Below are 27,927 nucleotides of genomic sequence, written 5' to 3' on the forward strand. Positions count from 1 at the left end.
ACAACAGTAAACTGCATCCAGGAAGTTGCCTGACTCACTCGGTGAGCTGGAACGTGAAAATCAAATGAAACATAATTACCAGTTTCCAGACAGTCCCCTTAAGCTCCTTTCTCATTTCATTTGCTTAAATGGCTTATGACTGGCACTGTATCCAAAGTGCTTCAGTTATTTTCTTTACTTCACGCACTGGTAAAAGGTTAGCTCTGCCAGTCAACAGAAATTACAAGAAATATTTCTAAGAGCAAATAAACAATCTTTTATTGTCTTTTATTATTATGTATCCTTATTATTACATGCACTGAATATATTCTTCAGGCTGTATAGAGCAAAACACAGTTTTAATAGAGAAATCAAAGTGGTAGGCATAATCCTCAAAGCATTTTTAATTTCAAAACAGCCAGAAGGAAAGGACATTAATATTTTATCAAAATATTACAGCCACATGAGAAAGAAAAAAAAAAAAAAGGGGGGGGGGGGGGGGATTTTTTGGTAAGTAGGTTGGTAGGTAGATGTGAGAGTGAGAGAGTGAGCATGTTTTTCTTTTTTCTCCTTTAATGAAATTCCTCTTTAAGGCCATCTTTGAAATTGTGTGTCACCTGAAGGAGGTGAAGATGACAGTGTTTTTGTGTATTTACTATTAGCTGACAATCATGAGTGGTTTTTTGAAAAGAGTTTCTCAAACTATTCCCTTAGGAGAAGCAGTAATAAAATACTACAAAACATGCAAAACTGTATTCATGGAAAATTGTGCATCGAGTATTAATAATAATAATGTTTCCCATCCGGATTAAATGGATGGTTTGTAGCGCCCCTGAGAACAGTATCTCAAAAACAAAAAAAGACAGTCATACATCACAGACTTGCGTGTGGCATGGTAAACTGTCAATAACCATATCAACAGGGCAGATTCAAAATATTTCAACAAGATATTTTTCATAAATGTTAATCCAAAGGTTCTGGCTGCACCTGGTCAACTGAAGCTGTCATATTAGACATATATTGTTATTGTTTCTTTTTCAAGATGCGAGGACAGCAAATTAAAAACAAAATTCAAAAATAAACTTCAGCTTATTTTTGGCCTTTTTAAATATACATTTAAATTACTGCGGTTCGACTCTTCAAAGCCTTCATATTCTAATCCACAAATATTCAAAAGATTGTTACATACAATCACAGCCTTTTTTCCCATCTTTATTCTATAGCTAGGCAGCTTAGCTCAGTACCGCTTGTGTCCAGTGGCAGCCTTTGATAACATTTTATGCAGTCTCTGAGCATGAAAGGGAAAGAATGTAGTACTGTGCAGCTCATTCATCCACAGTTCATGTCATGCTATGGTAGAGAATCGGTGATATAGAATGAAGCAATCACAAATGACTAAAAATTTTTAACACAAAAAAAATACAGCCACAGAAAAGTAACAGCTGATCTCTCAAGTGATTAAAACACTCTAAACACAAAAATGACAACAAATACAGACACTTTCTGAACAGAATTTATTAAGAGCTAAATGGAAGCCTTGAGTGTGTGCACTTTTCTTGTGTGACCCTGAATCGTATTCTGGCTCCCTAAACTGCTACTCAGACATCAAAATCTTGAGAAACTCCTGATTTTATGTGAATTTCCAAGAACAAAAGTAAATTCAAACATTTAAACTGTGTATTTTGTTTGAGGACAAAGGAAACACATTAACCCTTTAATAAAAACCTGTGTTACCATAAGATCTCAAGGTGAAGATAGAAATGCATTCAGAATATGGATACACTGTATTTTTGAGTACAGAAAGACAGATACATTTATTTGTCCCCAGTAGGGAATTTGGCTTGCAAGAGAAGTCACCTGACATTCATACAACCACATAAAAACAAGCACATCAACATAAAAAGACAGGCACACAATGTGCAGAGACTTTCACTCTCCTTGGATCTTAGGGAGGATTTTCACCAATTTGGCAACGTATGTGTCACTCACGTTCAGAAATTTGATGGCTTGTGGAATAAAAGGTCATTTGAACTTGTTTTGTGAACATAGTTGAATAACAATGCTGTGCATATGGTAATAGTTTAGAGGAGGCAAGCGGATGTTTCACATCACTGACAGTATGGGTAAGGGATCTAAAGCTTTGAGGCAAAGATAAGGCATAAATAAAAACCCATGTTTTATAAAAGGCAACAAAGTTATTACATATTTTTTAGTTTCTAATTGTTGCAGGTTTTTTTTTTAGAAATTTTACTTTAAAATATATGAAAAGGTTATGATTTTTTTATACATAGGAAATAACATACGATAGGAAAAAAGAGATTCGAAGTCAAATTATATAATTTACAAAACTTTAAATTACCAGCCTTTTGTCACATATTAAGAAATTTTAAGTGTATTGTCATAGTTGTGGGAAATCTGGACCCAAAATTCAGACTCCAGGACAGGATTTAATAGACTTGAACAAACCTATATTATATAAGGCCACAAATTCAGTTGACTGAAAAAAGCAGGGTTCAAAAGTAATCTAAGCAGGTAATACACAAGATAAACACTTAGGCACAGGCACACACAACACACACAGAACAAGAGACTATCAAAATAAGACAGGAAACTAGCACTGAGACAGAGGCTACGATACATGAGCTTGGTAGGCCAAAGTAAACACAAAGACAAAACTAACTAAATGCAGGAGACATCACAGAAACACAGACTAAGCATGGTGAATATAGGAAGACAAGAAAAACTTAACAACTAACAAGATCAGAATGATAACTTTTTTGACAACTTTTTTTTCAAGTGCATGTTGTTAATGACATTTACACACTTTTCCACCAGTTTAAATGTACAACTTTTCAGTGCCCTTTATACTTGAAGCTTTTAAATAGGACCCGAGTGCTTATTCTACCACTGCAACTGATACAATATCAGTTTCATGACATTACTTTAAAAATAACTAAAAAATGGATTATGGATAGATAACTAGTTATTTGAAACTTTTAAACCTACCAGTCCCTTAAGAAGACAGAACAGTCCATCTATTCTCCAGCTGTTCTCCTTGACATTTCTTATCTGGTGCTTCCTGACTCATCTTTCCTCCCCTCTTTCTTACACACTGCTGAATTTGCACAGATTTGTCACCAGGTTTGGAAACCTCTTCCTCAGAGTCACACCACAGCTGATTTGGAGCAGTAGGTCCAAAGTAGTAGTAGTAGTAGTAGTAGTAGGTCTGTCCTGATTCTGGATGCTTGGAGTCCAGGATTGATTGTAGGATTAAAACTTCATTTTAATTTGAAATCACATGTACATAATTTGTATTTTTAAATCACTGAGAAAAAATAAGAAAGAGACAGGACAGACAAAATACTGCAGAAATATTGGGATTGATAACAAAAGTGGGGTAAAACATTATAAAATAGCACAGCCATATATGCAACCTACATCTAGTAAGTTATCATAGTTTCTGCTCCTTAATCCTTTTTGATCACAACTGCATTGCTGGTAAGTAATTAACATAAAGGGAGAAATATGGAACAACTGAACAGAGAGATGATAAAACAATAAACCTGAAAGATAGAAGTTTGGGTTACTGAGAGAAAATGTCGTGATCTCGCCCTCAGGAAACATTTTTAGTTTTGTGTTCTGTTTGTGTTTTAAGACTGGGATAGATACGTATAAACAAAGCTCTAGTACAAGCTTTTATTCTGTGAATTTCCCATCTTCCTCAGTGCAATAATTGTGCTCATCTCCTGGGTTAAAACCTGCTCAATGAAACCCCACAAGCTGACTACAGCTTTGTAGTTGATCTTTAAGGCAATCAATTCTCTGCGCTGTGAAAGAGAAACTGAAACCTGACTGGTGTTTTTCACTTGGTTAAGTGAGTCCACAGCACAAATTCAGTACTGCCGCTCCTCTGCATCTCTTTGTTATTGTCTAATAACTGGCAAATTAAGTATAAAATTTGGACTCAAGTCAAATTTCTGTGAAGCAATTATTGAAAACCCATTCCAGTGTTCTTGTTACCAAAGCTGGGAATAAACAATCGGTATATTCCAGGGTTTCTTATACAACTGACCTGTTAAGGCACATAGAAACCAATAATCGTTTATCATCAATGAAATCTGAAATTAATTGTTTTTAAATCTACACAGAAAATACAAAATGATCTATCATTTGTAGAAATGCATTGTAGAAAATGGACAAAATTTCATACCTTAGCTATAGCTTTACATTCTGTTTGCATACCCTACAAAAAAAAGTTAAGATGCAGAAAACTAGAAGGTTTAGAAATGAGAAGTTTTCACTTAATTTGCTGTGAAATTACATGATAATACTTCAAAGCTCAGCAAGTGATTACTTTGTCCTCCAAAAGAAAGCTTTCTATTATTTGGCAAGGTCTTGATGCCCATTCGAAATCATGAAACAAATTACTTTTAGGTCTTTGCCTTCATAACAGATTCATAAGAAATAACAGTGTGATTGTAGAAATCATTAAGATCTGTGTGAAAAAATAAAATAACTTAAATTTCAATTTGTTCCTTATTTCTTTATTTCTTTGTGGACTTGGATGGTGTTTTTGACCAGGGGCATTAACATGGTTTGTTAGGTTTTGCAACCTAAGGCAAGTTTTTCAAATCTCCAAGCATCTAATATCTACCTGAGGTCTGGGAACTTAGAAACTATGTAGTCCTACACTGTGAATAAAAGAGATAAAACAACTGTTTAGTGGGCATGTGTTTTCTCAAGATAGATGAAGAGATTAATTAGGTGGTAAGACGAATAGAGGTTTGTCTGTGAGCTGAATTGGGCATTTTTGTATTGCAAATGATAAAATACACAAATTTCAGAATACTTGCAATCAGTTTAATTTTATTTATACAGCACCAGTTCACAACAATAGCTATCTGTTTTATATTTTAAAGTAAACCTCCAACAATATTTAAGAAAGAAATCCAGTGATCCAATGATCCCATGAGCAAAGACTTTGCAATGGTGGGAAAGAAGAACTCCAGCAGAACCAGGCTCAGGGAGGGGTAGCCATCTGCTTTGTTGGAGAGAGAATGGAAAAAGAAGCGAGCATACACAGACCATGGACAACAGACTACAGACTGCAGGAGTGACACAAAAGTCAAAGACATGCAATTATGGTATATAAAAGCACCAAGAGTGAAAAGACAAGAGTGGCAAACAAATGCTCAGTGCATTATAGAAACTCCCCAAGAAGCCTATAGCAGCATAACAGGGTCAACTAATCCAGACATCACAATAAGCTTCATCACAGGGTAAGCTTTGAAAATATTCTCAAAAGTATAGAAAGTGTCTGTCTCCTGAACCCAGACTGGGAGCTGGTTCCACAGGAGACTGGATTTGTGTTACATTCAGTGCAACAACTCTTCAATTCAACCAATTCAATTTGATTTGTTATCTCAGCGTTTTCTTTTCATTTTTAAGTGCTGAATGTCTCCATATAAAGATATTTTCCTTGCCTAGTGATGCACCCTGTTGGCCATTTTGTATATAACATTGCACAGTTTAAAAACAGAAATAAAATATGAAAGGCAGGTAGTGAGTAAATCGTAGTATCTGAATAAGCTAGATTATATCAGATATAATTATGGTGGTAATGATGTAGTTACCGACCATAGACGAAAAAAAGCTAAGGAAGAACAACATGATTTGTGGCAATATCAAATAAAATATAATAAAATAAACGCTGCAATATATGTAATCAATGTAATTCAGCTGTAAGAGGCTCATAAATAACTTAGCGCACTTAACTTTAACATTGTTATTCATGGAGTTTAGTAAAACTGAAACAAAGGAACATTATTTTAAAATATGAAATCGGGTCACATGCATGTAATAGCATTCCTGCACAAAGTCATGTTTTCTTTGGGTGTGAGATGGTCATTTCCCCAGTAAAACCTGTCACTTCATCATAATATATGTGCTTATGAGCACATATTTTTAACAGGCTTGTGCTGTTGATGCTGGTTTGCTAGATGAGAGCGGCAATAAATCATAATATTAAATGTCAGATATCCCATGGGACTGTCAAAACTCTCTGACATCAAATAGTTAAATGAAATATAACCAAAACTGAAACTCCAAATGGTGCAATTGCTCACTCAGCTGCTGCTTTTTCCAGATTCACTGGCTTCATTGGGCCATGTGTGTAATTCTGAATCATATCGTCTGTTATTAATGTCAATCAAAACTAGTCACTATGATCCAAATTGCTGATGTGCTCAGCTGTGGCTAAAAAAAAAAAAAAAAAAAAAAACCTGTTTGAATTTGAACTTATTCAAATATTGGTGATTTTATACTTTTTATAGCACGATTTAAATAATTCACAGATATCTTTTGTAGAGCAAAAATATACACAAACAAACACTGAAAACAGAGCAACAAACTATTCTAAATATGAGCTCTGCCTTTTTCTGGATAACAGAACTGACAATGGGTAAGGCTCTGGTCACAAAATGAGAGGAAAGTTTAAACCCAAAAGCCACATTCAGGAGGTTATTTACTTGGAAGTCACTCAGCTGTTTGCTGTAAAAAGATCTAAGTGCAACAAGGAAGAGGAGTAGTCTGCAGCATTCTGCCATACTGCTGATCATCTCTCACCCTCAGTCATTCCAGTCATACCAGTGAGTGAGGATCTCCTGCTTCTTTATAAGACGGCGTGTTGCCATGGCATCGAATGCCAGCCATATGTTGGAGGCTGCCCTGGAGCAAATGGATGACATTATTGCTGGTAAGAGGTCCCTGCTCATGTTATCTGAAATTCAAAAGACTGCCCAGTTTGTAATTGCAGGCTTGCGTAAAACCAGATATATTCACATGATTTGAGTGTGAGTTCTTCACATCTCTGCATAGTAAGTAGAAAAACAAGTTAAAGATAAAGATAAAAGAGTTTTAAAGCATTTGTAGAGCATGAGAGACAAGTCTAGAGAAAGTGAAAACAGTTTTAGTTTTTATGAGATAACAGCTTTGCCTCTTTTTGCAATTGTCTTCCTAATTCTTTCTCATACTTATGCAATTTTAATATTTCTCATCGGTTTGAAAATCTCACAGCATACTAAATTCAAACACCACGACTTACATTTTGGCTTCTTCCCAACTGTGTTTTCTAGCAGAGGTGATACATTTGAGTCGCTGCTCTTTGTCAGAGCCATAGTGGTGCTGTTGCAAAGGGTCAAAAAACAAGGCTCTATTAATAGAGGTAGCGGCTCGATCATTATCATGCTTCAGCGAAAAACCATTTCACGTGCAATAACTAATAATCACACTCTGTCAGCAGAAACCAATATTTACAAAGTATACATCTGGCCACGTCCGCCATATGTCCTGAGTGTATTATTGCCCTTTAATTTAACTTCAGATATTATATGTGGAAAGCAACTTTCTGCAGTTTAGACATGGTGATTACACTAACTGCTACTACATGCTGAACCTCTAATTTGTGGACTTAAGAAGCCACAGTCAAAGTATGATGCTATTTACATTCAGCAAGCTGCATGAGAGCATATTAGTGCCCTCAAGAGGTCATTTCTGGAACTATTCTTACTTGCACTTCCTAGAAACTTTGACTTAATCAGTTGTGTACTAAGACAAATACCCAAGAAGTTAGTAGGATGATTAAATAATTAAGGTGTGTGAATGTTACAGTATTGATTTCATGTGTCCCTAGGGAAAATGGGGGAAGGCCTGTTCAGTGCTCGTATGCAGTTAGATGTCAAAGATTATCAGTCTCCAGAATGCAGTCAACGGTTGACCCTTCCCCCACCCTTGGATCCTGCCCTCAAGGCTCTTCAGCTGACTGAGGCCCTCAGGGCAGTGCTGGAGGGGCAGGGGAATGAGGAAGGACAGGATGCTCTCAGGAAACAAGTATCTGATGATACTGCAGATATTATATTAAAATGGTTGGGAAGAGGTGGGGTGAGTACTGATTCCCAGGTTTGTCACCCATCTATAACAGTTACATAACACCTCACCTAGCATGCAAATCCATAGCTCTGTATGAAATATTTACAAGCTAATGTCTAATTCTAGTACAACAAGAGAACTGAATTGATAAATATACTAATATTTTGACATGGACTAGCGCTACAAAGAACATGGATTTTATTAGCTGCATGATTTGGCTGTCTTTGATCCTGGCCATCAGTACCTGGAGGGCTTTTTCCTGTCTGTGAAGAAGTAGTGAGCTGGAAGCAGGATCTTTAGCAAATGGCACTGTTAATGAGATCCAGAGCTACTGGTTAAAGCACAAGCAGCTGCTCACTGTTTTTTGGTTGTTGTTTTCTTTTTTAATTCTCCCTTATCTCCTTCATTTCCTTTTCTGCAGTAGTTGTCTGAGTTGTCCTTCAACAGTTTTTGCCCTCTTTTACTATGCTTCTGCTCAAGTTCGATATTGTAAACTTTATGCTCTTGTTCCCCTTCAGTGTCCTATAGTGCCCCCCTCCCCTTCTGCTTTGCCTGTACTGACTTCTTTCTCTCCACCACATCTGACAAGCATGTGTGGCAAAAAGTTTCCTCTCCCCTGTTCCCCTTTAGGAAGCCCCACAAAATTAGCTAGGCTGGAAGGTACTTAAGACAGTGCAAGAGAATACTGGGGACAAGCAGAGAGAAGTCCAGAGAAAGGAAGTCAGGGCAGAAAAAGATGAATGATCATACATGAGATGCAGAAGAAATGCTGAGTTGTGGTAAACACTGTAGCAGTTTGAGTACATGTGTTAGAGAAACAGGAGAAAGAAAGAGGGGCAGTTAAAAAGAAGTACAAAAAGGGAAAAGAAGAAAGAAAGGGAGTACAGCCAACTGGCATAGTTTGACTTATTCAGCTCAGCTCTAAAAGTCTCAGGCAGCCCAGACTCCAAACCACACGGACCTAGATCCTCTCTGCACACTCTGCAACTGCAAAGTGGAGGCTCTATAAAAGTAGGAGATAGAGAGTGCAGCACAGTAAAGAGCCATTCTTTCAAAACGCTATGGATTTTGTGTTCTGGTTTCTACCAGGGGCTGAATTCTTTCAGTTTTTAACATTAAAAGTCAGACCTGCAGTGTAATGGGCCTGCAGAATGGAGTATGATATTGATTTCTACAAACATTTTGCCTGGCTCAGAAAGGTAAGATGTTTTCCACTTGCATGTCCACTCTTCTTACTTTCATACTGAACCAAAATTGCAGGGTCTTGTTTGTTTATTTTCTTGCAGTGTTGTTGCTTTTACAGTATAATTGTCGTTGCCATGGTAGATAATTTGAGGGAAGATGTGTTTAGTTTTTGAACTAAGGAGGTGTGCTGCAGAACACATGCCGTCTTAAACATACAGGTCCCTTGTGGAGCAGACAAGGGGGCAATGACTATGAAGCATTAAAAATACCAAATGTCTTTATCTGGTATGTGATTAGAAAAATGTTTTCCATTTAGTTTAAGTGTGACAGTTAGAAAATCTTCCAATTTTTCAATGTTCCGTTTAAAAAAAGTTGGTGGCAAAAAGTGTTTTTAAGAAGGTAAAAAACACTTTTACAGAATCTTTAACAGTGAAGCAAACTGAGGTTGACTAGTGAGCTTACTTCTGCGTCATATGTTAAACTGTTTGAGAATAATAAATGGACAAACAGGGTGAGATCGTTTCCTGACTCTTTAACCTATAGAGTCTTTAGATAGCACATACCATCTTGCTTCCATTAAAATCATTACTTATCACTGCCCCCATTTGGTGAATTCTTACTGAATTCTTATAGGAATCCTTTTCATGCCAATCCTACAAGCTAATCATATGTTTGGTATTTTTTAAGAATCTGCAAGGGGAAAATTGGTGATCTTAAAATGTTTGTATAGATATTACTAACGTTCATAATACTGTGTGAAAATGCAATGTTACTTTCAGCTTGTTTTTGCATAAAAAACAACATAACATAACATTTGTATCAAAACTATGAAAACACAAAGATTCAAAAACTAGAAATGACTGCTCACTTTTGAACACTGTTAAAAGAAATTATTATTCTTCCAGTTACTCCCAAGATAGCCTCAAAAAGTCTTTTTTTTCTGAATGTATCAACTATAATCCTGATTTGAAGCTTCAGATAGCTTCAGTAATGCTATTTTTTAAAGAACATATATGGACTTTTAACACCTGGAGATAAGTTTCAACGCTGTGTATAGATCTAAACAACATGGAGACCATTCATATCATTATCATGGCATTATTTGTGTCATGTTGAGGCTGTGTGCAGGCAGTAGTTATGGCAAGGAGGATCCAATGTGCAGACACTCGGAGGAAGAAAGCAAACTCAAACTCAGATTTATTGCTAGATGGTAAACAGAGAACTGCCAAAACTGAGAATACAAATACTAAACTGAAAATAACAATAACCTGAACTGGCAGACAGATGACTAGAACAAACAGCATGAAATGTGGGTAGATCACAACACTGACACAGAGAAACACAAGGCTTAAATACACAGAGGGAGCAATCAGGGAATGGGAAACAGGAGGGAAACACAGCTGGGGCAAATCAGGGCTAACGAGACCAAGGAAGCAAAACCTGATACAATAACACGAGACGCAGACTTTCAAAATAAAACAGGAAAAATAACACAGAGATGCAGACTTGACACCGGGATACAGCAGAAGGGGAGACAGCAACTATGGATCACAGAGAGAAAACCAGAATACTAAAACTCTAACAATACCCACACAGAGAACCTAAACTAAAAATAATCCTATAACCCATAAGACAAAGCTAGACTATAATGAAATAAAAAAAAATCAAAGAACCAAAAACACAAAACACTGGGTTGACGACCCAGGCACCCTAACAATTTGTTCCTGTCCCAACACATATTTTAGGAGAATGACCTGAATGTCAGGGTTGTATTGTTTTAACTTAACACAATTAATCAGGCCAGGAAGCAGGAAGACTGTAAGCAACATGTTATTTTGATATATTATCCTTGCAGGTAAAGAAAAAAGAAGTCTGTAAATACATTTAAATACATTCGAATATTATACTGCTAAAAATATGATGCGTGGACTATTTGAAAGACTATACTTTTTTTTAAAAATAAATTATCACAAACTGCTTGAGTTTATTTGTACAGACTTTTTAAACTGGAGTATATAATGTCCCTATGAGTATTGTTGAAAGGCTTGATCTTTGAGAAATTTGAGTTCATTTGTTTGCTCTTTTACCGCCCTTGTACACTAAAGGTTCTGAATTATCCCTGACTAAACAGAACTCAGACGTCAGCCAACACTTCCCCCCAGTAATCAGCTGGTAAAAAATGTTCTACACAAATGTTAATGCTAGATAAGAACTTTTAAACCTATTACAGTCTTTGCACACATTACACACATTAGACACAATACAAAGTGTGTGTGTGTGTGTGTGTTGTGTGCTGGAAGACAGATTTGACCCACTGTGCTGCTACTCTCACTTAGCAGTGTAACCAGTGAGCCTAACTGCTGCCCTGTATTCTGAAGGTAAACCTCCATTCAAACGCTAACAGTGAGTCTTACCAGGAGCGTTTGTCCCGTCTGGAAGGAGACAAAGAATCACTAATTCTACAGGTACAGAAATTTCTCTGGATGCTTTTCACTTGTTTCATGCATCTTGAACACATCTCCATTGGGTTCTGTTTATAAAATGTATATGACCTATGAAAAGGTTGTTGCACTGGCAACATATTTAACAATAAAGTTGAATCACTTCCACACTGTATGATTCTGCATAAAAAAAGAAAAGAAAATGGGCGCATGATACCGCACATTCAGTAGGAAGTAAATCTAATCAGTGCCGGTATCAGATAGCAGTGTTAGAGAAGAGAGGTGAGAGAAGGAAGGTGAAAGGACAAAGGTAGGTCTCAGTATTGTGTTGGAAATGTTGCGTAATTGTGTTTTTGTTCAACTTGTGGGTGAAGTAACAGTTTCAAAGTGGGTTTGGTGCTGTTACAACACTTGAATGTCTTGTTCTGTGTGATCTGTTTGTCAGTGTATGTGTAGGTGTAGGTGTGTTTAGCACTCAAGACTGCTCGGCAAGTGTGTCTTAGACAGGTTGAGGCTAGCACCTTCGTGTGCTGTAGCTGTGTGTGAGAGAAGTCAGATGCCCTGTTTGTTTCTTCAGCCCGCGCATGAAACATTTCTTTGGAAAATCCGTTCTAGTTGGCTGGTTGGGCCAGCTTTTTGGCATATGATTAGCTATTATGTGGCCTTAATAGTTTCTCTGCAGATTTAAATTTAACCTGGTTTCTGCTGAAATTGCTGGAGTCACTGAAGTGTGGCAAGCACCTACCCCGGCACAAAAAAAACCTTCATTTCTTTGAAAAGGAAATGTTTACACAGTTTGATCTGGCACAGATGTGGAAATGTCAACAAAAATGAGCAGCAGTCATTAACTGAGAAAAGCTGATATTAATAAATAGTGCACTGTGAGAAACTTTGTAGTAAAAGAGAAAATCTGAATCCTGAAGAATGCTAGGCCCAGGCTGTATTTGTGTGATAAAGTTCGCATCTAAGCGATGTTAAAACCATTTTATTCTCCAGCCTTTGCTTAGAAAACACATCCTCATGTCTAATATCTTTCCATCCACCTTCACAAAAACACACAGGTGAGTGTACTGACAGACCAGGTGGAAGCGCAGGGGGTGAAGATCAGCGATTTAGAGAGTTCTTTGATGGAGCATCGGCACAAACTCAACTCCACAGAGGAAATGTTACAGCAGGTATTCAACTGACCTTAAATCATGCTCATTTTTGTCAAATCCTTCTCTGTACTAAATACTTGACTTTTATTGCTGGAACAAAATAAGGTATGAAAAGTTATTATTTCAATACTGTTACCCCTATATAATTAACTGGGACAGGGCCTCAGACTGTCCCTCTATCATTTAATTAATTTTTTCTCATAAACTTCAGAATGTTATTTGGGATGAGTTCAGTATCATGGAAAGAAATTCCTTGCTCAGATTCCAGTGCATCTGGCTGCAGATTACCCCAGCAACCAAAATATTTAGGACGCTCAGACTCATTCCAGGACAGCGTCTCAGAATGTCTGTCTGTTTCATGCAGGGCCAGACTAGTCTGGCTGGGCAGGTGATCATAGCATGAGTAGCCACACCCCTAATCTATAACCACCAGAACTGCTTGCAAACAGGCATTAAAAGAGAAAGAAACAAAGGGAGAGGAGACGAGAGAGAGAGAGAGAGAGAGAGAGAGAGAGAGAGAGAGAGAGAGAGAGAGAGAGAGAGAGAGAAAACAACAACAGAGGGAGGGTGGAAGGGACGAAGAAAGGAACAAATGAGGAAGGAGGAACAGCTGAAAAAGGTGGAGAGATGGGCTGGAGAAAAAAGAAAATGAGGTGGTGCTCCTTTAAGAGTTACAAGTGTACAAGTGTGTATACTTTCAAGGACTTTGTTAAACAGTGGCGAGAACGCTGAATGGAATAGACGTATGAAAATTTACTGAAACCACAGCATCCATGAAAGAAATACACTTTGGTTTCCTTTACTTCATGCAGTCACTGGAAAATGAACCAGGTAGTATGTTTTATTCTTTTAATGCAGTGCAAACTCCATTCTACTGTTTCAGTCAGTTCTGACAAATTTCAAGAGTGCCAGAAGTGTTTGTTAGCTACCTGATTAGCTGTGAATTTGATTTGCAATGTCTACTTGTCTGTGCCATGCTGCCCGAGTGTGCAGAGTATCAAAGGGCAGCCGGGAATGGTTTCTTGGAGACATGGTCATTATGAGGCTTTGGACCTGAGCCGCAAATCTCTTTCTGGTGACAAAGCTCTAATATTTTCCATGTGCACTCTGGAAGAATTTCAGATACTTTCCAAAGTCAGCCTTTTAAATGGATGTATCCATATGTACAGTTTGCCTGCCTCCGATGATTATTTCTAGGCTTTAAGTGATTTAGCACCTGCTTGACATCAACCAAATTAGTTATACATCTGCCCGCATAGTCTGGCTTGACTCTCAAGCCTGTCAGCCATTCAGCACAGACTTTCGCAGAACCATTTAGTGGCAGCCTCTCTTAGCACTGGGTTTGATAGGCAGCTGTTTACAGGACAAAAGCACCTGTTGAAGATATTAAGTTATTTTGATGTTGTTCAAGGATGTTTGGCATGCTTTTGCCACCTCTCTCTCTCACACACTCTCTCCACCAGTGCTGTGTGTTTTGAGTGAGCTGTGAAATGGGCATTATAAATAGTGGTCATGGGTTGTGTATATTTAGCCTCTCAAACAGCTTCTAAAACCAGAAGGGACTGTCATTACAGAGCTGGTAGTTCGCTGTGTCTCATGCTTAATGTTGGCTTTGTTCAGTAAGTATTAAGGGGATAATGTATTTGTGTATGTCTGTTTGTGTTGCTTCATGCTCTTGCTGAATGTTGTTGATGACAGGAACTCCTGCATAGGGCGTCACTGGAGAACCAGAAGCTGAGTCTTATGGGGGAGGTGTCCTACCTGAAACTAAAGCTGGCAGACATGGAAGGAAAACAGGGCCATGGGGGTGAAAGGCAGCACAAAGCAGAGGTATGGCTTCTCACTAAATTAAACAGGACAATTCCTATCACCAGATATTTACACTCCAATTAAATGTACTTTTTTAAGTCAGCAATGTAAAACTTTGTCATTTTCTCTTGGATAATATATACCCAAAAGCAAAAAGCAGCCATATTAAGCACGACCAAAAGTTGATTCACTTGTTCAATTTAATTGGTAGGCTATCAATCATTTCACCTTGTAAATGGTGGGGACAGGAGTAATTAGATTATCTAAAATCTTCATCAGCTTCTACTTTACTTCAGTCCCTGGAAATTTGAACTCTTCCTGGTATGACGAGGTAAACACAAAAATCTGCTTTGTGTTCTGATGGATCTAGCCTTGAAGTCTGCTGCTGATTTTATGGAAGACCGTAAACACATTCTGGACAGATGAAAGGAAACATTTAACCAAAGCCCAGCTCTGTTGTTCCTGGGAAAGGTCTACAGGAAAAAAAAAAGTATCCAAGGAGTTTAATGTTTTTTTTGTCAGTCTCAACTGAATCCTGTATTTGCTTAAGGCTACTGTGTTAGGTTACCAATAGACCTCTGAGCATTCAGTGTCGACTTTAGAAAGAGAAAGCAGGGAAAGCAGGACTGTTACTAGACAGGATACTGTAATGTATGTAGTTACTGTCAAAACACTCCTGGTCAAAGACTCTTTGTGTCCTCAGGTTAGAAGACTTCAGGCATGGTGGATGACAGGCCAAATATGAGTGTGTGTAGGCTTCGGCCCAGAGAATTTTATTCTTAGTGGTGTCTACTGGTTGAGTAGGTCATTCTCCCCATATTGGAAAAAAGATCATTTGAAGACTTTTGAATTTTGTAAAGTTTGTTATTTCTAAGCAGGAAAAAAAAACCCCACAGTAAAGCACTATGTGTTTTAGCAGATTGCAGTTTTTAACTAATTTACAGTTACGTTTTTAATTCTCACTTGCTTTTCTAAATCCAACTTTCCCAGCTGCTTAGAATAAATAGAGTAGAAATAAATGTACTTTAATGGTCTCCCACGTGCTGCCTCTACTACACAAACATGCCCACACATATTCATGCTTCTACACATGCCTCCTTGCTGTAGAGCCAGCAAGCTCACAGTTAAATTTAGCCATCAAGGCGCTCTGGATCATCTGTCATATCCGCTGTACTGGACCTCAAATGAGACTTCCTCTGTCCACAGTCCTAGCATAACTCGGCTGCTTGGCTGCTTTCTGAAGGAACACTGACAGGCATCACCTCTGAATTATTCACCCCTACTGAAATGTATCATTGCAAATAACAATTTTGTTTTTGAAAATGGCGATATAGTTATGATCAACATAAATAGCTGCTTAGCAATGCCCGTTTGAAAAGAGACTGACACTGGGAAACCAACCAATGACGTATGTTTTTCAAAGGTTTAAACATGTATTTATTGAAGACTACATATGTACCTGAAATACATCAAAAAATGTTGAAAAGGTTAATTTCTACTAATATATATTCACACTCAGACAGACAGATACCTGCCCCACAATGTTTCATCTTTTCTTTCTTTCTAAACATTTCTCTCAATCTTTTTCTCTCCCACTGCATCTGGCAGACTGTAGTGAATTTCATTAGTGAGCTGCAGGAGCAAATATATCAGTTTCAGAAGGAAATCAATAGCAAGATCCAGGAGAAAAAGGCCCTGGAGATCCCAAATGACAGCAGGCTTCCTGTGGAGTGCCCCGCTGAGTCTTCTGAAAGCCAGGATTCAAACCTGGGGGTGCCATGTGACAAAACCTCGGGGATAATGAACAAACTGGAGGACACTCCAAACGGGGCCGATGGAAACACAACTACCCTGGAAGAGGGCAGTTCAGATGCAGAGCAAAAGTACTACTGTGGAGGAGAAAGTGTAGGCATAGCTTACTTGCATGACTTCTGTTGTTGCGTACAGCATGCGTTGTCTTACTCTGGTGTGTGGGATCCTTAGGTTTAGATGCAAATGAAACCGCTCACCAAACATCCTCAACAGCATTTATGTCGCTATAGAAAAACCAGCAAAACTAATAAGTGCCTGACACGGTTAAGAGCTGCATTTAGTGTGCTGTGTCTTGTGTGAAAAAAACAAACAAACAAAAAATAAATAAATCCTTTTTTAAAAGTAAAATATTTTTTTTTTTCATTTTCTCACACATTCTGTTACAGGGCTTGCTTAAGGAACTCAGGATTCTCAAGGACAAAGTCGAACACCTGGAGGATCAGAAGTTACAGTACGAGAAGAAACTCAAAGCAACAAAGGTAAAAGAAAGTTCAGGTTTATGTGCTGTGTGGACGTTGCACTACACCATCACTGCCCAAATTCCACCACTAACTGTCCACTCAGCTTTCCTAAAAGCTGTCCAATCTGATGTTCCTGCCAGTTAAGTGAGTCATTCCTTTTTGCACATGTTCTCCCATTCTCAGACACCTATGTTTATTTGGGAACTCTGCAAGCTATTTTACTTTCTAAGTTAAAGCATGATAGAAATATACCTAATAATAGCTCTTTAATCATTATTGTTGTAATTTGGAGTGATTTAATGATGTTAACTTTTTAGACTTTTCCCATTTTTACTTGCTCTCACCATTTGTCCTCTATTATGATAAAATCTCTACCACTCCCATTATTTTTACATCTGTCCCTGTGTTTTTTTTTTTGCTATGTTTGTGGTACAATAACTATACACGTCTAAATGCTAAATATGCCTTGTTATGGTATCAACTTGTTTGCTCTCCTTACAAATCTGGTTTCAAAGGGCACGTCTGCTAATTCCCTTATAGATCTATTCGTTCACAACAGACAAGCTGCTGCAAATGGTAATTGGCAAGCTGTATAGTTACACCTTGACTGGCTTTAGGGTATTTATTTCTCAAGGGAGGCTGACAATAATTTTCTATAATTTAATATACTCTTATTCAAAAACATATTGCAACCTGCCGAATAGCATAATGAATAAATGCTACATTTTATAGAAACATTTTTCCTTGCAGTTCTCAGGTGGAATCTTTGGTTACTAGCATCAGGGCCAAATGTCCTGATCAGTATTTGAGATATGAAGTTTATTTTCCACTGCTCATTTGCTTCCACACGCATGCTGATAGAAAACACAGGCAAACAGATCAGCTTGAGTCAATTTCATTGCCATCTGTGTGTTCCTTCTGTAACTTGCTTCAAAACAACCTATAAACTCCAGATAGCAATGACCTAACATTTGGTACTCTAAACATCAGAGAAGTGATATTTACGTGCCTTCTTGTGGGTTTTCATATATAAGCAATGGTGGAAAAAAGTTGTGGGCTTCACTCGAGGACATGTGCTGACACTTAAACTTGAAATGCATACATACATCTTATTTTTATGAATGTGGAAATGTTTTTAGGTGTTAATCTTTAAAGAGCACATACAGTACACGTCATCTGCTGGCATTTATTTCTCGCTGTGTGTTACCCACAGGCAGAGATCAGCAGTCTTCAGCAGCTCCTGCACAGTAAGAACGCTGAGATTGAGAGCTTGCACTCTCAGCTGCTGGCCAGACCCTCTTTAACCACAGAGAGCACAGAGAGAGGTAAGCAAAGCTGCCAGCCTCAAGCCCTCATCCGACCTGCCAACAACAGCGTCTCACTCAAAGTTACCCAACTTGATAGGTGACACAGTTAATGACTCTTGTTTGCACTTTCAGTTAAAGTAACAACTATGGAAAAAGCCAGTCTCAGCCCTAAGTAAACTGTCTTATGAGTTTCTGTCTCTCTCTCTCTCAGAGGAGTTGTACAGGAAGAGACTAAACACCAAATGTAAGCCTGAGCAGTACATAATGAAAATTGTTCTAAACCCACTGGCCATGTCTACTTTTGATCTCTCATTTATTTCCCTTCTTCAGACATGCTTCTCTGTTTCATTATCTTTCATTTCCTTCTGCTCTGAGGGGCAGTTTTGACAATCACCAGCTTGTTTCCTCAATAACTTGATGCATCTCTCCTCCCTTTCACTTCTTTGTTGTCTTTATCGATTCCTGAAGAAATAATATTTTTGTCTGTCATAGATAACTGCTTCTCTGGGCTACTTGCTTGGTCCATATGATTGCAAACGCTGCAGCAAAAGTGCCTGTGTTTGCGTGCCCAGATGTGTCTGTGACTAATAATAACAACAACAGCAACAATAAATATATCAATAACAATTTACTTATTAATGTGCAACATCAAAAATAAGAATAGGAAATGGTGTGATTCCAGTGTAAAAAAAAATAACTTCAAATGCAACATAAAAAAACAGAAGTTGAAAGAATAAGATGCAGCTGACCACTGATTATCAAAAAAATATAAACTCTATACTAAGAAGAAGCTACTTTATTTCTCCATTATTCACAAGTGGGTGACACAATGGGGGGCTCTGCAGTTTTTAATTTGGCAGAGTTTTTACACTTGATGCCTTTCTTGAACGGGACCCGAAAGGGATAAAATTTATGAAAAAGCCTTACGCTATAAATGAGTCTTTAGAAGTGATTTAAAAGAAGACACGCTTGATAGCTTTTTGTCTTTGAGCGTGTGGTGGAAACAGGTTCTGCCTGAGGATCTGAGGCTGCGCACCGGTCGGCATGGGAAGAGCAATTTGAGTATAGATTCTGGGGTCAGGCCATGAAGGGCTTTAAAGCTAATAAGTAAAATCTTAAAATCAATACTGGGCAGTAGTGTGGAGTCATTAAGACTTATGCAATGTGTTCAGTTTTCTGGGTTCTTGCAAGAGGTGTGGCTGCTGCATTTTGCACTATCTGAAGTCTATTTAATGCTTTCTGACTGAAACCTGTTAAAAGACCAATACAGTAAAAAGATCCAAGAGGAAATAAAAACATGAATGATAGTCTGAATGTCACTAAAACTCAGTATTAATCATATTCTCACAATAGGTGGTCACAGACTCAAACTATGATTGATGGCTAAAAAAAGTCTTCGATGAATTTAAAAATAAATGGTTGGGAGAACTCTCGTGATGAATAAATCATTGATTTATGTGTTTGCGCCTTTCCTCGTTTTCTAAATAACTATATGCTACTAAAAAGATCTATTCATATCAAAATTTATATGACACGAGCAGAAGCCTATACAGATTTATAATCAGTGTTGGGGTTTCTCCTTATAGATCAAGAACTGCAGAAGCTTAGGAGTGGTATGAAATCACTGGCAGCTGCCAATGATGAAAAGGTACGTTACTGGTGACCTGTAAACCTGTCCTTTCCCAGCTGTGGTTATAGAGTAAAAGCTACCATCTGTATTGTCATCAGTTTACTGTCCTACTGGCCTGTATCACTGCTTCTTCGAAGCTGTGATAAAAACTGTGTAACAGTTTTTGGGCTGTGTCATTTGAAGAGGCAACACCCCCTTCAACCATTTATAGCACAGAGGGGCTTTTGTATTCTCCCTCCAAGTGTATTTTCGACTTTAAAGACCCACAGACATTGACTTACATGTGGCACACCAGCGAAGACACACACGTACCCACACCCTAAGGCAGGCCATTTCAGGAAAAGCCACACTTAAGCAGGCCTCATTCTGCCAAGCCTAATTTTGGAGTGAGCTACATTAAGAGAACCATAGCAAAACCGGGCATGGGCACTACTTCAAAAAAAACACACACTCCATGCAGCTGGTTACCACAATCTCTATCCATTACTTTGATCTAAAGGCCATATGGTGGAGGAAAAACATTTGTGCAGTATATCGGTCAGTAACTGGATGAAGCAGGTAGTCCATATGGGTGTTTCCTAACCTTAAATAAACATCTTAATTGTGTTTTATGGACTTTGGACACTTGTTACCTTGTTTTCTGCAGGACCGACGTATTGAAGAGCTCACTCTGCTCCTGAACCAGTGCAGACAGTTCAGAGAGGTCTCTAGTAACGCAAGGCAAGGTAATCAGTTTACTCAGTGCTTTATCATTCCCTTGCAGTGCTTATATTATGACGTTTCAGTGTGATGAAGCCCATCATGCGTTATTGTTTTAAAGAGAAATGGATTCTACTGCTTGAGTGGAATACAAGATCCTTCTCTTTGTTACTGTAGCACCATCTGCTGTCCACACATTGTCGAATGGCAGGAGCCTGTCAAGCAGCAGTGAGGAAGAAGAGCAGGGTCTGATGAAGAATGGTGACACCTCGAGTGCAAAATCGGAGGATGTGAAGTCTGAAGTGGGTGCAAAAAAATAAATTAATCTGCTGGTCTCAAAAGAGCTGATCGATTAGTTCCTTAAATATTTCAATATAAGCACAGCCTAATTATTTTAATTGTATATTAAAATGTTTATTAACCACAGGCTTCGACAAACAGTTCTGCATCCCAGCAGACATCGATTTCATCAGTCCAGAAAGACAGCGATTCCAGGTAGTGCAGCAGCTTTTCGTTAAAGGGTCATTTCAATATTTCTTAGGAGGACTGAATTTATCGATTGTGATTGTCTTCACAGATCAGAAGTACAGACTTTATCAAGCAGCATGGATGACATAACAAATGGAAGTGCGCAAAAGGTATATTTCTTCAAATGTGATACAATTCATATGAACAATGTTTTAGCTCACAATGCTTCCCTGCTTAGTTCTTTTATAGTTTAAGATCTGCTATACTGTTTCTGATGAACGCATAAGAGAATCACAATTAATTATACATTTACAGATGTATTTATATTTACAGATTTCTTTTATCATTTAGAAAAGTCACTGTCTTTTCTGTTTGTATCTACTCTGTTCATCCAGACTGGCCCGAGTGAAATGAGAAGTCACACGCTGCCTGTGAATTCCTCTCTGTCAGAACAAAATGGGATCGGAGACAGCAGCAGTGAAATACAGAGTCAAAGGTCTCCAGCTGGGAGTGAAGACGGAGACTCAAGCCAAAGTAAATCCCAGCATATTAAATCAAGTTTTCCTGACTGCTGCTTATGGTTATTTATTATATAATGGCTAGTGTTCTGTAATGAACCTTGGTGTACTGCAGAATCCGTTCTCCATTTCTATGGAGAAGGCGATAGCCTTGTAATTCCCATGAGTAAAGGCGGTATTCATATTTGGTGGAAACCACTTTATGTCGACCAGGCTACTTTTGATCATAGCTAATTGCAGAGCCTCCTGACAGAGCAGATGGATCATGGTATAGACTTTCATACTGAGCACGCCCTCTCTCTTGCTCTGATTGACCACATTCGTCCCAGCTCCACCCATCCACAGCACGACTGACCAATTTTAACTTGAGCCCCACCCTGATTTCTCTTTGCTGCAGTCTGCAGGAGTGAGATGACTGTCTGTAGCCTCTACCTCTACCATAAAGATCAGACCTTGTAAAATTTAGCCTCTAATCCCTTTCTTTTTCATGGGGCATTAACTGATGAATTATTTGCTGAACTCAATGGCCTGTATCCTGAGTCTCTCTACTGAATAGAGCACTGTGTAGCAGCCGGCCACCCTGCATGCACCACTTTGCTCTTAATGTCCTCTTTGCTATGAAAATGTAGGAAAAAAACAAAAAGCTTTTTATGGGTTTTTACTCAGTCACCACCATCATCATCAGGAGTTCAACGCTGATCGTGCCAAAATTACAGGAAACAGCTTAATCATCCATAGAGGCAATCAATCAAACGTGATTTATTTGGCAGGACTACAGTGGAGCTTTGTCTGCTTATATTATCGGAATAAACTCAAATTTTCAAATGTATCTTTAATTTTTTTTATCGTTTAACTGGCCATGTAGAAGACACTTTGGATCATATTTTTACTTTGTAATTTACAGTAACATTTACTGTGGTTTTTGTATCCTCCCAAAGGAAAGCCAGAGAAAGGTGATGACAGCACCTCAAGTGACACTTCCCCTGTTCATTCTGGCCAGCGAGCTGTGGGCTCACCAGAATACATGAAGAATAACAGGAGCTTCAAGAGACTCTGGGGAAAGTGAGTTTGGGAGCATACATAAATACATCAAATACACAGTGCATTAACCTAAATGACTGCCAGATAGCTGGAAAAAAACCAACAACTAAGAAATGCAAAATAAGTTTGATTGATTGATTGATTAACACATTAAATTATGTGAACATGGCATGTACCCAATGGTTTATAGGATGCATGTCTTAAATGTACATATATTTATAAAAAATACTTGTATGCACTCTGCCTTATTTCTTTACTTTTAAACTTAGACTTTTTTAGCTGTTACTGGAAAAAAGATGTTACTGAATTGATAAATTAAATTTACAATATATTCTGTTTTTGCTATTCTGTTTTCTTTTTTGGATTAAAAAAAATACATGATAACTGTTTCCAGTCACATAAAAAAGATTTATCAAACTCTCGCAGTCCTGTGAAACTAAGTACACCCTGTGATTTGGTATATTATTTGAAACAAGAAACAATAACTTCACATTGTTGTTGAGGAATTTTGGCACATTCTTCTTTACAATGTTGCTTTAGTTCATTGAGTCCTGTGGGCACAGCTCTCTAAAGGTCTTACCACAGTATTTTAGTCAGGTTAAGGTCTGCACTTTGGCTGGGCCACTGCAGCAACTTGATTTATTGTTCTTTTTCCAGCCATTTTGTTGGAAATTTGCTGCTGTGGTTGGGTCATTGTCCTGTTGCATGACTCACTTTTGGTTTAGCTTTAGGTCTCAGACAGATGCCATTACATTTGTCTGTAGAATACCTACAGTACAGAGGAGTTAAATAATTTTGTGATCAATGCACTTGACTGCTGTAGACCAGCAAACTACCTAAACTTTTCCCTTTTACAGATGTGCTCACACTTTATTATGAGCAGCTAGTCCAGTCCATTTGATAAACAGCATCTGGCTGTTACTGGCCCTCTGGTTACTGTTACTGGTTTCTATGGAAGCAGTTGAGGTGTACTTACTCTTTCATAGGACTGCATAGAGTACCTTGAAAGCTTTCTTTTCAACATAACTGTATATTTTAAAAACATTACTTTGAGAATTAATAACTGGCAGTGTTTCCAGTCACATAATTTTCTCTTCTCCACACAGACTTAGAAGAACACAGTCTGGAGGCCCTTCCCGCTACAGATCCAGATTCTGGGCAATTTAGAAGAGGGGGACTGCGTGCGACTGCTGGTCCCAGACTGACCCGAACCCCTGAATCATTTGACTCAGCACGGTAAAACGCTATCTGATCTTGTAATACAATATTTTAAGGGTTATGTATCTCTGAATTGACCCTTGTAATTTGCTGTTTTAAAATATTCTGCTGTGGTTTTCATGCCACATCCTCTTCATCACCATTTCCCAAATGGCTACAATGAAACACGACTATTGGCTAATTCGTTGTTTAATAAAATTACCATAAATACTTGAAAATATGGCAATTAAAAAAACCTTCTCCTAATAAAATAACAATTTTTAACGTTCATTTTTAAAACTTCTTTCCTATCAGTGATATGAATATTCCATTCAGCCAGTGGACCAAGGAGCAGGTGTGTGGCTGGCTAGAGGACTATGGATTGGGCCAGTACGTTAGTCTCTCCAGACAGTGGGTTGAAAATGGACAAACACTTCTGTCTGCCACACCTCAGGATTTTGAGAAGGTCGGAATATAAACCCCTTACAAGCTATTTACATAACCAAACCAAATCTCAAATTTTGAAATAAGTTACACAAAATTAAAATTTATTTTTATGTCTAAATATTAGACTTCATCAGAATTGCACGTGTAGAGAAAATGAAAATACCTCAGTATTTGTGTGATAAGACAAGCTGTTCTTTGTAACCTCAGGAGATGGGTATGAAGAATCCACTGCACAGGAAGAAGTTGCAGCTCGCTCTGCGCGCATTCACCACTAAAGTTATAGAGAAGTCCTCAGAGCTGGACCACATCTGGGTCACCCGTAAGCCTATTTGTGTGGAATTATTTCAAATTCTCAGGCTTATGTGTTCACATGTAAATCAGATCTACAAATACCATACCAACAAGAATATTAAACCAAAGAAAACAAGAAAACAACTGTAAATGCAATTTTAACCTGCCCTCTAAACTCTTAAATGTCTTCTAACTAAGCAGTTCCAGTGGACATGCTTTAAACATGTGAAGAAACATTAAAGTGAACGAATGAAGTTGACGGATTCTTTTTTTTGAATTTTACACACCAATTCAGGCTGGCTGGATGATATTGGATTGCCACAGTATAAAGACCAGTTCCATGAAGCTCGAATAGATGGTCGGATGATACAATATCTCACAGTGGTAAGGATTAATCTTACACATACTGCTTTAGATTTTCGGTAATTTGTGGCCTGCAAATGCATTCATCTGGCTTTAAAATATAACTTAAAACCCTAAAAAGTGCATTATAATGAATTGACAGATTTTCTACTGTGCTCATGCTGATATTTCTTTTTTGTTTTTTCTTTTCCTGTTCGGACAGAATGATCTCTTGACTCTAAAGGTTACCAGCCAACTCCACCATCTTAGTATTAAGTGTGCAATTCATGTGCTTCATGCCAATAAATTCAACCCAAACTGTCTTCGACGTAGGCCAGAGGAGGAGGTAGGACTTTTGAAAGCTGTGTCCCTCAAATAGAGTTTCCGAGCGCTGTAGAATCAACACATTATGTTGTTTTGTTTTTTTGTTTTCTTTTCACTTTCCTTTGTCACCTGAGTTTATGTAACAATTACTCTACTTTTTCATGTTATCCAGTATTCTTTGCAAAAAAACAATTGAAACCTTAACAGCTGAAGCTCAGATATAACAAGCTTTTATAGACATTTAGGAGGTGATGCGCTGGCTGATGTAATCGCATCCATTTCCCACAAGATGGCGACAAATAGTTGTCAAATATTTGTCAAGATAAAGCATCTAATTTTATATCTGCTTTCAAAAGCCTTCAAGACTATTTGTTTATGTATTTCTTTAATGTGCTTAGAATGAGTTTTACACACGTACATGTATAATAGAAGGTGGGTTTTTTTTTTTTTAATTTCTTTTTTAATTTTGCTTTTAGAAACATCCTCCTCCTTCAGAAGTAGTGCAGTGGTCTAACCATTGTGTGATGGAGTGGCTGAGAGCAGTTGACCTAGCTGAGTATGCTCCTAATCTACGGGGCAGCGGTGTTCACGGTGGACTGATTGTAAGTCATGTAAATTTGTGATTCGTTTCTTTGCGATCGTACCAGTTGTATGTGCTTATACTAGATGGGAGCAGAGAGTTCATTATGTTGCCTTTATCTTTGGCAAACATAGATTCTGGAGCCTCGCTTCAGCTCAGAGACTTTGGCCCTGCTTTTAAATATTCCTCCGCAAAAGACTTTGCTCCGTCGTCATCTCGCAACTGCATTTTCTGCTCTGGTCGGGCTTCAGGCCATGCAGGAGAAACGAGAATATGGCAATGCTACGGGTCATGTGCCCCTCACTACAACCGCAAAAGTAAAGGTAAGAGCACTATTTAAATCAGTGAAATACTATGCAGCCTATAATCAACATTATTTCTTAATACATTGGCCTTTTGTGTGTTTTTAGCCGAAGAAGCTGGGCTTCACTCAATTCAGTCACCTCAGAAAGAGGAAGCCTGATGAATCTGCGGACTATATCTGCCCGATAGACAGTGGAGCACTAACAGTAAACGGAGTTTCTCGCCTGCCATCTTCAGCACAAAGGGGCCTCAGCCCCAGGTTGGACAGACAGGCTGAGAGGGAGGAACAAGTGGGGATCAAAGCTCAAACTAATGGCCCCAAACAATAATTAAAATAAAGCACGGAACGCCATGCTGTCCACCCCACATATATCTAAGTGACTTCATAAATCCAGCGGAAATTCTAATGCAGACATTTACCCATGATGCATCTGCGTTGTGATTTGCTGAAAGGGCTGTGATGCAGTATTTAGCAATTGTTAATTGTTGTTAATGTTTATCTAATTAGATAATATTCATCTTAAGAAGGTGATGATTAATGACAGTGTTTGAATTGTTTTAATAAAGCTACTCTGCATTCCTTATACAGTGGAATTCCAAGGCTTACAATTTTGCTTTTAAGCATTTTATCAACTATTTTGTATGTAGACTTCTTTAGACTTAGTAAGAATAATGATGACCTTTTCTTGTTGCACATGTGGATTTTTGTACAGTGTAATAACAGATCAAAATGTTTAAAGTTACCTTTAAGGCCTCTGTATAAATCTGATTAAACATTTTTTTGCAGCTTCAAATAAGGCTTGTTGGTTTATGGGAACCTAGAACCTCAATTTTGTCCTCATTTGCAGTAATTAAAACTTGTATTATATTTAATTTAAAAAAATGATCCATAACACTAGTTTCCAATAATTTGTGATGCCATCTGATACTTAAAGACTTAAAGAGACTAAAGACTGCCCAGTAACAGTCAAACTTTAATAAGAAACAAAGAATTGATATCAGGAGAAAGTCTGAATATTTGTTTTAATGGAGCTGATAATGGTGCAATAGTGCATGTTTTGATTTTGTTGACGATTTAATAAATTCATCAAAGAACTAATGTTCTCTATATTGGAGTAGTTGTATAGTTTTCACACAGTTAAAATATTTTTTCTAAAGCATCCTCTAAAGCATATATAGGGGTAAATATATGCAGTCATTGTGAAGTAACTGTTATCTGCAGATAAATGTTGTGTGGCTTTATTGTAAAGTCAGAATAAAATAAAATGGAAACTCTGTAAAGTTTCCATGGCAACTATTTCTGACCCGCCCCGATTCACGAACCACCCATCCCAGAACTATTGTAATAATACCTTAGGAAAAGGGAAATCCATTGTCTATTAATCGTGAAGATCAAGATGCTAACAATGTTTGACTTTGATGCAATAAAATTGAATTGAATGCATCTATGGCTATACGACTAAACAACATTTATGCCTTCATCTGTAGGTTCAACCAAACTAAGGCTGTGGTGATATAGCAGCTCACAGGTGATGAGTAACTGCCTAAATTCATCTAATTCTGTCTTTTTTCTAAATGAGACCTAGAAAGTGACAGTGCTGGTCAGAGTTCCAAATAAAGTCTTAATAACTGACTCAGTGTTGGTGTGTTTGCACATGGTTGCAGAGCTAGGGAATTCACTAGGATTCTGCCAGCATTTCTGGAGCTGGCAGTCAGGGCAGCAGTCAGTTTCCCTCTTAACCTTCCTGCAGAAGCACACAGCCTCAATTAGACCAAACACAATAATTAGTGAATCTTTTACCTTTGCATATCATTAGTTCTCTAACAGAGAACACCCTGATCAATGATTATAAATGACAGGTTCATAAATAAATTAATCCTGCTGACAAGAGTGTAACACCACTCAATTGATCCATGTTAAATGGAAATTAGAGGGATGCAGGAGTAAGGACTCAGAAAGCAGGTATTACAGATTTAAAGTTAAAGTGATAAAGAAACCTTTTTTCATAA

At 37.9% G+C, this 27,927-nt stretch overlaps 1 protein-coding gene across 1 annotated transcript; it reads left to right on the forward strand.

Annotated features, from left to right (window-relative positions):
- Positions 1 to 6,619: 6,619 nt before the first annotated feature.
- Positions 6,620 to 27,550, forward strand: ppfibp2a (PPFIA binding protein 2a). Its single transcript, XM_040011643.1, is given in 25 exon segments — positions 6,620 to 6,733; positions 7,670 to 7,917; positions 11,469 to 11,555; positions 12,593 to 12,706; positions 14,387 to 14,518; positions 16,106 to 16,402; positions 16,696 to 16,788; positions 17,984 to 18,095; positions 18,289 to 18,321; positions 19,664 to 19,725; positions 20,354 to 20,432; positions 20,584 to 20,708; positions 20,834 to 20,901; positions 20,984 to 21,044; positions 21,270 to 21,408; positions 22,331 to 22,454; positions 23,540 to 23,561; positions 23,563 to 23,669; positions 23,946 to 24,096; positions 24,285 to 24,396; positions 24,664 to 24,752; positions 24,934 to 25,056; positions 25,511 to 25,636; positions 25,749 to 25,937; positions 26,025 to 27,550. Coding segments are annotated over 25 exon segments (2,979 nt in total). The 5' UTR covers positions 6,620 to 6,669; the 3' UTR covers positions 26,247 to 27,550.
- Positions 27,551 to 27,927: the final 377 nt, after the last annotated feature.

This window comes from Simochromis diagramma, unplaced genomic scaffold (assembly GCF_900408965.1).
Source record: "Simochromis diagramma unplaced genomic scaffold, fSimDia1.1 OVJJ01000603.1, whole genome shotgun sequence".
Lineage (NCBI taxonomy): Eukaryota > Metazoa > Chordata > Actinopteri > Cichliformes > Cichlidae > Simochromis > Simochromis diagramma.